This window comes from Micromys minutus (assembly GCF_963924665.1).
Source record: "Micromys minutus genome assembly, chromosome: 20".
In the NCBI taxonomy this organism is placed as follows: domain Eukaryota; kingdom Metazoa; phylum Chordata; class Mammalia; order Rodentia; family Muridae; genus Micromys; species Micromys minutus.
In genome coordinates, this window is record NC_137955.1 from 13,045,675 (window position 1) to 13,058,149 (window position 12,475).

Below are 12,475 nucleotides of genomic sequence, written 5' to 3' on the forward strand. Positions count from 1 at the left end.
CCTGCTGCAGAATAAAAACAAAAACCATGAACGGGAAAACGACCAAAAGAAACCTGCGGGATGAAGTGCAGTGAAAATGAAGCCGTGAATTCAGTTTCTAACCACACACAAGAAGCAGCAAAACCATTTACTAGTACGCAGGCTAAAAATGGTACCATATACCAAATAAATATAAGATAGCGTCAGACAGTACCTGTGGCCCAATGAACACCCGATATTTATTGTCTGGACTGTCCCCCCCGATCAGGAAAGAGTTGGGTCCTATCTGCTGCAGGAGGTACAGCCTGGCCCTCATGACTTTGTTTACTCGGCGGCTCGTCTCCTCTGGGCTGTACGGCGAGAAGCCATCCGGTGACGGGGCTCTTCGGGGTGGTGTGATTCTGCCACTCTGAAACTATAATATTGTTCTTCGTCAGGTAAATTCCTCATTCTCTGATAAGAAATTAACATTCAAAAACAGATCATACCAGAAACTCATATGGCAGATTATACTTCCAGAAAAAAAGTAAGCTTCATGTGTGAAGAAATAAATTGCTGTTACCTGACACCCTCATTTTAGAAGAACATTTAGAATCTCAGTCATTCCTAGAACAGATGATCAATCTTTGCTTGAGAGACAACCATGTGGTCATTTTTTAAACTACTCCATCAACCTGGGCCTTCTAAAGTACTGTACAAGCGAAGATTAAAGGCAGTAGAGACTGTGGTTGGTGATGTCTGGGCTGATGTCTCTGGGCTGCCAGGGAATAAATGGTATCAAACCATAAAGCTGCCCAGAGCCCTGTGGTGGTGTGTAAAGTGTGCAGCTGCTGTGGCAAACGAACAGTGTAACTAACGATTTCTGAAAATGTTAAATTTCCAGGAACCTCACCCCTAGGTATGAACTCAAGAGAAATGAAAACATATCTGCACACAAACTTGCATGTGAATGTTCACACCAGTATCCCTTACAGTTCTGTGCAGCCGTGAGCCACCTGTGGGAGCTGGGAACGACGGAGCATCTCTCCAGTGTCACGGAGGCAGCTGTGGTGTGAATATGAAAGATTGTATCTGCTTTTTCTTACTGGCACGTTAAGTCCACATGGTACACTTTATGCCCTGAATGGATCCTGTGAATGATTTCCCTTCCACATACACTAATTATCTGAAAAATGTTAAGTTTGCTAAGTAACAAAGATATACTGAATCATCCAACGTTAAAAAAACATTTTATATCATCTGTCTCAGGTCTAAATACTGAGAAACGGTCAAGCATAGTAAGAACTGTTTTCTAAAATTTAAATTTTTGCTTTGGAACCTCAAATCTTATCAGTGGTTAAAAACACTTTATTTTCTTTGAAGAGACAGTTTCACTTACTTTGCTTTAGGGAAAATGTCTGCTAAATACATGTTAAACCACAAACTTGGTTAGTCATTTTATCAATGAATGATTTTGTTCCATGAAACTAGGATGATTAGCTCATCTTGCACCTCCGACAATGGTGCGAACACTTTTCCTTGAGATGGTGACCACAATTGGGTGTGGCAGAAGTGCTTTGTGCAAGCTCCCATCCCATTAAGCACCACAGGGATAAATATTTAACGCACACCGAGATTCTGAAACATAATTTCTATTTTGTTCACAAAGGCATTCTCAGGTCAAAGTAGCCCTTTCCATTCATAGACCATAATTCAGAGCACAGATTCTGTGAGAGTAACAGGAGATGTGAAGATGCCGTACCGAGGCCGATTATTCACACAATGGGTATGTGCTAACAAAGGGGAAGCCCCAGTTCTGACGTCGTCGTAGTCTAGTGTTAGCTGGGGCAAGAAAACCAGTGACTTTATCAGTTTATTTAGGCAGACAGCCCTGGTTTTTCTATAAAGCTATCTTGACCTGACAGAGCCCACAGAGCACCCTGAAGGTCTACTTTTGACTTGACAGATGACACCTTGCAGGGCTGGGGACCCATACTCCCTCTGGATGTTTCAGATGGCAGAGATGACAGACATGAACAGACCAGGATCGAATCTTAACTTACAGGCACTGGGGACACTCGTTTCCGTCTCATTCCTGGGGATTCCGGCTTCGCTGAGCGCCCTGAGGGGGAGCTGCCAGGAGACGGGCTGCGTCGGCCCTTGGGAGCTGGTGCGGCAGAGCCTGCCGGGCCCTCTCCTTGGGGCTCAGCTGCCAAGTTATTCATTTCAGATCCATCTCCTTTAATAGGAATTGGTTTTACCACCTGAAAAGAAATAGATATTTTGCTACTAAAATATACAAGAAGCATACTTGAACACCACAGAACGGAAAATAAACTTGAGTTTTTACACATTATTAATGCAAATATACCAGGTAACAGGTCACACTTCATTTCGTATTACATTATGTCACTGGTGTTGGACAACTGTTTTACTTACACAAATGTCATTTGTTTTGTGTTTATACTAATTAAGGTTACTATACAAAATTACAAAGACACTAACTGCTATTTATTATATTCTCTAGCTCATTTGATATTCAGAATCAACTTAAATTAGGAATCAAATGAAGAAAAATTAGCACTTCAAGAACTGTTCAATGAAACTGAAGAACTATTCCTCTGTATTTGGAAAAAATGTAGGCCATTAAAAGAGTAATGATAGGTATTAAGTAGTCAAATACAGTCTGATCATATTATACTATCCTACAAATGTTATTTTATAATACTTTTAAGCCTTTCCCTAAAAAAGGCAGGGAAATGCTGGCAGCACACGGGGCCTCAGTTCAAATCTCAGAATCAAGGGGAAAAGACAGATTAAGGAGCTAGAAAAAGCCAGGGAAGTTTCAAGCTTAAAGACCAAGTTCTTAAATTAGAAACATGCAATTTACACAACCTGCTGCTGTTACTGCCATGTGGACCAAATGGTCACCGCACCCTGAGCACAGTGCACGTTTACGCGTTTGCATCCCTGTACCTCCTCCTATGCACGGCACATTCCATCCGAAGAATGCTCACCTGTCCTTTAAGTTTATTTACAGCCCTACTGTTCAGTAACCCTCCCACAGCCTACATCCTTAAAGATTTTGTATTTAAAAAGGTCTGTCTTTATTGTTTTTATTTTTGGGGATATGAGCACATGGGCGCAGGGACCTGAGGATGGCAGAGCAGTGGAGCTACAGTTCCAGGTGTGAGCCACCAGTGGGTGCCAGGAACCACTCAGTCCCTTTGCAAGAACAGTATGTACTCTTTTACCGCTGAGTCATTACTCATTCCCTAAAATCTTTTTTGACACTGCATTTACTTCTTTACTTGGGTGTGAAGTCAGAGTGTAACTTGTATGAACTGGTTCTCTCAGTCCACTGTGTGCACCAGACCCCACAGTCTGACAGAGCGCTTTAGCCACAGACTCATATTACTGGCCCAGCCTGCATTCTTCATCTGCCCATCAAATACTTCGTGTTATTTTACGAATTATTTTTACTTATTGTGTATAAGCCTCAATTTTTTGTTTGGAGTTTTTTTTTTTTGTTTTGTTTTGTTTTGATTTAGTGTTTTAAGAAGGTTTTGCAGTTAACTGAATAAAAACATAAAAATAAACATAATTAGACCTTCCAAGTACACAGTAAACTTCCTAAGGATAATTTGAAATCTGTAAGCCACAGCATGCAGGATGGGCAACTATGCTCAAAGATTATATGTTATGTTATTTATTCTATACGTGTCTTCTTTCTTTCCTCCTGCCCCACATACATAGGTAAGGTATCTCCCAGAAAGTAGACAAAAAGTTTTAAACACTATAACAGTGATGTGGTTGGCTTTAAAATATAGCACTGTACAATAACTCCAGGTCCAGGAGTGTGGAGAGAAGCACGCTCTAACCTCTGATGCAGCACGCTCTAACCTCTGATGCAGCATGCTCTAAGCTCTGGTGCAGCATGCTCTAACCTCTGGTGCAGCACGCTCTAACCTCTGATGCAGCATGCTCTAACCTCTGATGCAGCATGCTCTAACCTCTGAAGGCTTTCACCGCTCAGTTCGCCACACTGACCAAGCAGAAATAAGCCCTTCTTCACTCTCACCTTAAAAGTGTTTCAGTAAAACTTTCTAAGCTTAGTCCTTGGTTTCTCCATTCTCTCCAAAGAATGAAACAGTGAAGGATCCCACCACATGTGGGCACCAGGTATGCACATACATGATACATAGATGAGACATGATATACAGGCAAGACACTAAGACACAAAATAAAATTTCAAAGCTGAAGTTTTTATTTTGTATTTAGTCAACTTAAACTTAAACATGCCCGTGGGATGAGGAAGGCGGCCAGGAGACTATGTGGCAGGGTTTAGTCGGGTGCTGGAGTGTAATCTTATCAGTGCTATCTCTATTTCAAAAGAGAAATATGAACCAAGTGTCTTAAGAGACTGGAGGCAGTCTCCAAAGTGCAGAAGCACATTCACAACTGTGTGAGCGGAAGTCACAGCTCAGGACGCAGGTTCCTTTCCCTCCTTCACCTCGCTATTCTTGTGACTCCATATATTTCATTCTTAGCCCCAAGTCTATTTAACCTGCTTTTTCTGCTTTCCTGAAAGATTTCTGGAAATACAATTCCTATCAGACATAAAGCATCTCAAATAAATGAGAATTTTTATTCAGGAAGTACAGTGTAAAACCTACTCAGAGTGTAGGCCCTGACATTAGAGGGCAGTGCTGCTTTCAGAACACTCACCACAGGGCCTCTCCTGCTCCTCCTCTCCAGCCACTCATGCTTCCAGGCCGGCATGCAGGTCGCCTTGAGCTTCTCCCTGATCATTCGCTCCTCTGGGCGATCGTCCATCTTGTGCAGGCCTTTCAGGGTTTCCTTATTCTCCATCTCTCGACTAGAAATAAGGACAACGAGAAACATCAGATACAAGAAATAATTCCTAGAACAAGTAAACAACCGGTTGTTTTACACTGTTACAGGTGCCTGACACAAACCTCACAGACTGAGGTACGGTAAAAGCATGATGAATCCCATGTTTACATGGAAACTTCTCGGCGTTGTCTGCTACCACTGATTTCAACAGTATCGCTAAAAAGAGGAGGTTCTACTTAGAAGCTGTAGGCTTCCTAATAACATACTCTGCGGGTCCTTTCCTAGTGGTTACCGGAATGAATCCAAAACGTTAGCTATTGCTTTAGCAAAGACTGCGCACCACACCAATATTATAATATACAAGAAACAAATATTTGGGAAGCACCTTACTGTCCTTATTCCAGAATTTCTAAATATTCATGCCAATATCCTAAAATAACCTTTCACTCCTGAATGATCATGTCTGCATGTTCCCAAAACAAGAAGACTATGACGGAGCCCTTGGTATACTTTATAACTAGAGAGGAAACCACCTGCTGCGAACTTCCTAATAGTGAGTTACCAATATTAAGATAATCTTTAAGTGAGGGACTTCGGGGAGCTAACTAGACAAAGTCTAATAGGTAAAAGCACCACTCTCTGGAAGACCGCTGATCTCAAAATGCACCCACCTCCCCTGGTGTGTGTGCACACATGCACACGCAGACTTCACGGCCTGGCTCCTAAGGAAGGCTACGCTGTATTCTGGGAGAAGTACCAATGTTAGAATTCTAGACTAACTTCAGTGACTATTTTTGGAAAGCCAGTAAAGCTAGAGAATAATGACTTTTGTGCCCTGACAGGAAAGGGAAACGCTCATAGAAACACCAGATGACCTTGAACTCAGTAAATGTTAACTTCGAACGAACGGGGAATTTTCCAGTTAATCGTAACTCAGGAGCAGCGTTTTATTGAAACAAACAAAAACAAAAAACAAAACAAAAACCCAAGGTACATAGGACCAGAGAGGGCATGCTCATCTGACTCCAACGAAATACCAATCTTGTGGGGCTAGGAAGCACACAGCAAGCACACTGGGAATGGATAGATGCATTTGGGAAGACAAAAAACACTACATCTCGTCTGAATCTTGCAAATGGGCATTCAAAGCAAACATCTAGTTACTCAAAAAAAAAAAAAAAAAAAAAAGTAAAAATGTAGAAAAGAAGGTTGCAAAGAAAGAAATGCAGGATGGGAAGTTTGTTTTAAATAATGGTTCATTTACTTAGCAGTATTTGCCTGTCCCCATGCTGATTAACTATTATGTGTTTGTGATGATGGTGGTGATGTCGGTGTCAGAGCATGAGAGGAAGACAGGCAGAAGATAGAAGAATGTATGTACTTATTTTCTTCCTTAAAACTCGAAGCAAGGAACACTTATCAAGGCTCTGGGAGGAGCAAGTGGAGGACCCTCAGGAAATCCCTCAGCTTAGAAGAGTTACAAGGTCCCAGGCTACAGTAACTGATGGGGAAAGAGGGCGCTCAGGTCTGGCAGGGTCTCTAGCCCTGGCTTATTTTCACAGCCACCCCCCAGGCTTGTGCTCCTGCCCTTTCTCCCAGGATCCAGGACGCATGGCTCCGGACGTTCTGGACAGAGTATGTCCCCTCTGCCTTCTCAGTTCTGCACACGTGAGATCCTCACCCTCTCAGAGACTGCAGTTCACCTCCTATAGCTACTTCTCCTTCAAAGTGGCCACTGCAGCCACCTAACATGGCTCCTCTCTCCAACTGCAAACTACTGGAGAGAAGGTTTCCTCCTAGAGCCTTGATATCCTTGCTTGGAGTTTCAAGGGAGTCTCTGTCAGGCTGGGAGCAGTTCAGAGAGAACAGGGACCCACTCTCCATCTGCACAGGGAGCACATGCTTTGTTTATCCACTACGCATCAAACCCAGGCAGTAGGAGTGACTGTTGCCACAGAGGACCTTTACTAACATCTCAGCAGTCCCAAGGGCTTTCCTACCACTGTTAACCCTGAATGGCTTTTATGTTAGTTAATATTATTACTCTGCACTTGTGATTACAGCTGGAACTTGGATGTTGTATTGAGGGAATTTTTCATCATTCCTAAATCAATCTACAAATGTAAACAAAGTGTTTTAGCCTCTTCATAATTATTTTGTATAATTCTAAAATGTGCATTTTTTACACTATATCATCTGAACGGCTTTGAGCAATGAAATGTAATTTTTAGGTGACTTTTTCCTTCATTGATTGTAAAATGGTTATGATTTACAATCGCTGAGAAAAAAACAAAACATGCATGCAGTACATCCATTTTTTATGCCACAAAGCCCCAAACAAACAAACCCAAAAACCCTAACTGTTTCCATTGTTTCTGAAATGGGAACGGGAAGCAAGTTTTCCTCACAAGGTTACACGTTTGCTCACAACCCTAGCATGTCTTCCATCCATGGACAACAGGGTTTCCAGCTGCTGGTATTTGTGTGTGTACATCCCCAGCCAGGGAACACTACAGCTACGGCAGAAGGCAAACTTCCCTTCTTCTTAAAGATTTATTTATTTATTATATATGAGTACACTGTATGTGGCTGTCTTCAGACACACCAGAAGAGGGCATCAGATCCCATTACAGATGGTTGTGAGCCACCATGTGGTTCCTGGAATTTGAACTCAGGACCTATGGAAGAGCAGTCAGTGCTCTTAATGGCTGAGCCATCTCTCCAGCCCCAAACTTCCCTTTTTTAACCAAAGCTACTATGTCAGAAGCCTTGAAGTCACTAGGAACGTAAAATGGCTGGTTAACCGTGGCAGGTGTGTGAGTGTGTGGGGGTGGGGTAGTGTACATGGCTGTTATTACCTAGAAACATACTTGCTTTTAGCTAAAATAGTTTATACATTAAAGGTTTAAGTCAATTGATTCTAGAAAAGCGAAAATACTTCTGGGGAAAACTACATGAAGACTCAGTACAAGAATAAGGCTTGAGTTGGGTGAGTCTAAAGGCAAATACTCACAGACCAGAGGTGTCTGCACACTCACAGACCAGAGGTGTCTGCACACTCACAGACCAGTGGGGTCTGCACACTCAGACCAGAGGAGTCTGCACACTAACAGACCAGTGGTGTCTGCACACTAACAGACCAGAGGAGTCTGCACACTCACAGACCAGTGGTGTCTGCACACTCATAGACCATCGGGGTTTGCACACTCACAGACCAGAGGTGTCTGCACACTAACAGAACAGTGGGGTCTGCACACTCACAGAACAGTGGTGTCTGCACACTCACAGAACAGTGGAGTCTGCACACTCACAGACCAGAGGTGTCTGCACACTCACAGACCAGCGGGGTCTGTTCCTGTTGACCAGGGTGCATGAGGCTCAGAGGACATTTTATGCTTGACCTAGAACTTTAAAACCCCTTCTCAGCCTGATGGTAAGTTTCTAATCCCTGGCTCTTTCTAGACCTATGGAGTACAGCTGTTAAACTCTAGGTGCTTCAAAAGCCTCCTTCCATCTTGAAGAGGTCATTTTCCTATTATTTATTAAGATGATTTTTTAATTCAATACACCAGAAGAAGGCATCAGATCTTATTACAGATGGTTGTGAGTCACCATGTGGTTTCTGGGATTTGAACTCAGGCCCTCTGGAAGAGCAGTCAGTGCTATTAACCACTGAGCCATCTCTCCAGTCCTATTATGATAATATTAATGTCTGGGTCTAAGCATCTTACTAAGTTCATCAGTTCCATAAACTAGGCCCCCTTCCCAGAGTGTCTTACACACAGGCATGCACGTCCTGTTCTATAGCAGTAAGGTGCTCCCTTCTTAAGAACACTGACAATTAATACATGTCTTTGCAGATAGTCCACACACACACACACACACACACACTTCTCCTGTCAGAAACACCGTTTGCTATCCTCTCATGTCATCAGTACAGAACTCCCACCGGCATTCTGTAGTCTCCTAGCAGGCTACATCTCCACCGTAACACCGCAGAACTGACCTCACAGCACTGGGCGATCTTACAGGATGGGCTGTGTTTTCAGCACTTTCCAATGGGTGGGGCAAGTGTGCTGGGCCTGACTCACTGTACCTTTTAGAGAGCTGTATGCATGTGGGGCGGTGGGGGTGAGAATGGGGGTGGGGGGCAGTCCACAGAAGCTTTCTCTTCTTCTGTACTGAACCCATCCCGTAGTTCATAGCTGGCTGCCCAAGGCCACTCAATACGGAGACGGTGTTGGACATCTCGGAGTTTGAAAGTAGGGTACCCGAAAAGAGTCACTGCACAAAGCATGGGATCAGATAACACAGGAGAAACAAGGTGAGACCCAACTGCAGGCGCAGAGACAGCATAAAGAACTCAGGGAGGACAGAGACTGAGGGAGGAGCAATAAAAGTCGGCACAAGGGTTGCACTGGGTCCCTCTGCAGCTATTAGACAATCAGTTCTAGCCTAATACTGCCCCAAGTGACAAGCTGGAGGAACTCTCCAAGGGCCACAGGCAAGTCGCAGCCAGGGGAGAATTTTCACAATTCTTTAGCCAGCTGAGCCAAAACTCCAATGTTATTTATTAAGAGGGTTTTTCATTATTCCTAAATTAATCTACAAATATAAACCATCCAGTCTGGAATGAAGCACCCTAACACACTCTATACCCTGGGAAAATTCCAGAAAGCCTAACTCGGATTTCAGCTTTGCACAGCCAAGACACAAATACAAGGCTCTCAGTGACACTCAGAGTGCAACCATTTTCTTAAAAAGTCGACAGGCTATGTAGGAGCAGAAAGGGTTAATGGGTGCAGGAGGCTGGCTCAGCAGGTTAAGGCAGCAGCCTGATTCTATGAACCAGGCTTGGGGAACACCTCAGTAATCTCAGCACCTGGGCGGCTGAAGCGGAAGATTCCGGAAGATTCCGAGCTCCAGGTCAGCCTGGGCTACACTAGTAACACATCTCTCTTTAGAGGCATCCATTTTGCTACCAGAATTCCAGCAGTCCACAGGCTGCTTGTGATCAGAGTGCTCCTGTGTGGACAGGTCCTACAGTGTCCAAACACAACCTGCCTGGGTAAGCACGGGTCGTTAGCTCCAATCAGTACTGTCATGACGGTGTAGACTCTAGGCATGTGTGCTAACGAGGCTCTTGACGCCCTTGGTGTCTACAAGGGAACATGGGGACAAGACCTGGGTTATGTATGTGCAAGCGCTCAGTCCAGCGGGAACTCCTACACCAACGACACAATCACTACCAAGGAGTGAGGAGAACAAGGGGGAACTATTTCCCCCCCAACAGCAGCCGGACCCAGAGAAAAGGCCAAGGAAGAGCCAGGGAAAGATGCAGTGAGTGGGGGTGTGTGAGGACCCCTCACTGGGCACAAGGCACAGCACAGGCTGTGCTGGTGGAGTGGGGGTGGTTCTCAGGAGCTGGGGCTTGCACTGTCCCATTGCACAGGTGAGAAAAGCAGAGGGAGGCAGTCATCTGTGCACAGTGTCCCTACGTTAAAGCAAAGCAAAACCTGCTCAGCAGCGACTTCCGTCTTTTCTACCGGTGACAAAAGGTACCCACAGGTCTACTAAACTAGAGGTGAACATGTGCAGATTGAAAAACAAAAACAGAGCAAAATCCCCAAATCTGTTTTTCAATATTGGGACAGCTGTGTTTTCTCTAGATGGGCTGTCACTGTGGACAGCTGGCCTCCTCCTGAGCAGGAAGAGCCATGGTGAAGAGCAGCCCTTCCACCTCTGCCCGAGGCAACGCTGAGTCTGCACAGGCCCTGGCTTATATAATGGCTTACACTACCAAAGCAAATTCACAGGAGATTTTTTGTTTGTTTGTTTGTTTTTTTTTATTCTAGTTTACTCAATCACACTTGGTCTTGAGAGCCAAAAGCAAATGGTGCCCGTTTACCTGACAAGGAGAAACAAGCCAGCTTCCCCAAGTTGGATGAACATTCTCTTCAGCACAACAAAACAGCAAACTCTTCCCACTTTCCTTTCTCCAGGGACAGTGTCACTCTGTGGCCTAGGCTACACCCTCAGCAAGACTCAGTTTGCAGTGTGGCTGTGCACCCTTTGGTTATTGTAACACAGAGCCTTTGCATTTCTGTCCCATGTTTTACACTGCAAAAATCCTGCAACCTCTGTTGAAGATTACTTTTAATTTTAAAATCACACTGGATGATACTTTAATAGAAACAAATCTGTGAATCCAAGTAAATGAATTTATAGCATGTATGTATTGGACGATTTGGAATATATTATACATGTAAATCCATCAAAATAGCACAGTGGAGCTAGCTGTGGTGGTACACACCTCTAATCCCAGCACTCAGAACGGGGACAGGAGGATGACAAGTTTGAGGCCAGCATGGTCTGCATAGCAAACCAGGCACACCGCAAACTGAGCTCACAGACTGACCCAGGAAATGGTGCTTGGGATCAGGCTCTTTCCTGTCTTCTGTGAGCAAACCCTGCAACAACAGAGGCCATAGCCGTCATCTCTAATCAACAGACCTAGAGAAATCGTGTGTGTCATGAGCACAGCCCTCGAAACCTGGGATTCCACTGCAGATTAGTGCCCAAGAGAAACAGAGGATACCCAAAGGTCTTCTACCTCTACATGAGCGTCCTTGGTACGACTGTCTGAAAAGCCACTGTGGTCATTTAATGACAGTGTTATATGATGTCAGAGCCACCACTCAACAGAAACCATTCAAAAGAACTGTATGCGTGCCAGCATGTTCATGGGTGTGCATGTGTGTGTATCAATGCCAGTATGTATGTGTGCATGTGAGTGCCAGTGGTGCATGAGTGTACCCTGGTCACGCGTGGAAGCTAGCAGTCCACTTCTCAGGCGTCAGGTGTTCCACCTCGGTGTGAGGCAGGTCCCTCTTGCTCTGGTAACTTCCTCTACTCCAGTAGGCTAGCTCCTACAGCTCCTAGCTGGTCTTCCTGTCCCCACCTTCCATCCTGCCACAGGACTTCTGGGATTAGAGATTCAGACAATTTTATCCGAGGATTGAAGTCAGGTGGACACAGCTTCTGGGGCAAGCATCTTAAATGCTAATCCATTTCTCTTCTATCCAATTTTAAACAGTGAATGGCTCTATGTGGCTTCCCCTTCCCCTCCTTACTTGTCAATCATCTGTGACTTATAAAGTTGACGAAGTTAACTACAGGTGCAAGTCTCTCTAAAATCTTTTTATATTTATTTATTGTGTGTGTATGTACAGTCACACATGCACAGAGATGCAAGTTGATTCTCTCTGTACACCAGTGGGTCCAGAGACTGAGCTGAGGTTGTCAGGCTTCCTAGCCAGTGCCTTTACTCACTGAGTTCTTGCTGGGCCCAAGTCTCTAGAAGACAGACAACCGCCTTCAATTACACACTTATTAAAAATAGTTAAATCCTTTCTCACACATCAAAGAAAGCATCTTTGTCACAGGACTTTTAAATACTTTTCTACAGGAATTTGGAAAAGCTGCTGAGTTTAATGCAAACAACTTTCTGAGTGCCCAAAGTTTTCTAAGGGAACTTAGGATCAACAGTCTTGTTTCCCATTTGTTCCTTTCCAACAAACACCCATGAAAGCTTGTATTCTTCTGATAGTCACTGCTAAAAATTCCAATGTTTATATTTTTCCTGGCTGTGTCCTTGATG

At 44.2% G+C, this 12,475-nt stretch overlaps 1 protein-coding gene across 1 annotated transcript in view; it reads right to left on the minus strand.

Annotated features, from left to right (window-relative positions):
- MAP3K1 (mitogen-activated protein kinase kinase kinase 1) overlaps positions 1-12,475 on the minus strand; it is a 58,556-nt gene that overhangs the window by 20,451 nt on the left and 25,630 nt on the right. Inside the window, exons 2-4 of the mRNA XM_080933796.1 lie at positions 4,687-4,837; positions 2,022-2,222; positions 194-394 (exon numbers count right to left, since the gene is read on the minus strand). Coding sequence (XP_080789922.1) covers positions 194-394; positions 2,022-2,222; positions 4,687-4,837 — 553 coding nt within the window. The remainder of the gene's footprint in view (positions 1-193; positions 395-2,021; positions 2,223-4,686; positions 4,838-12,475) is intronic.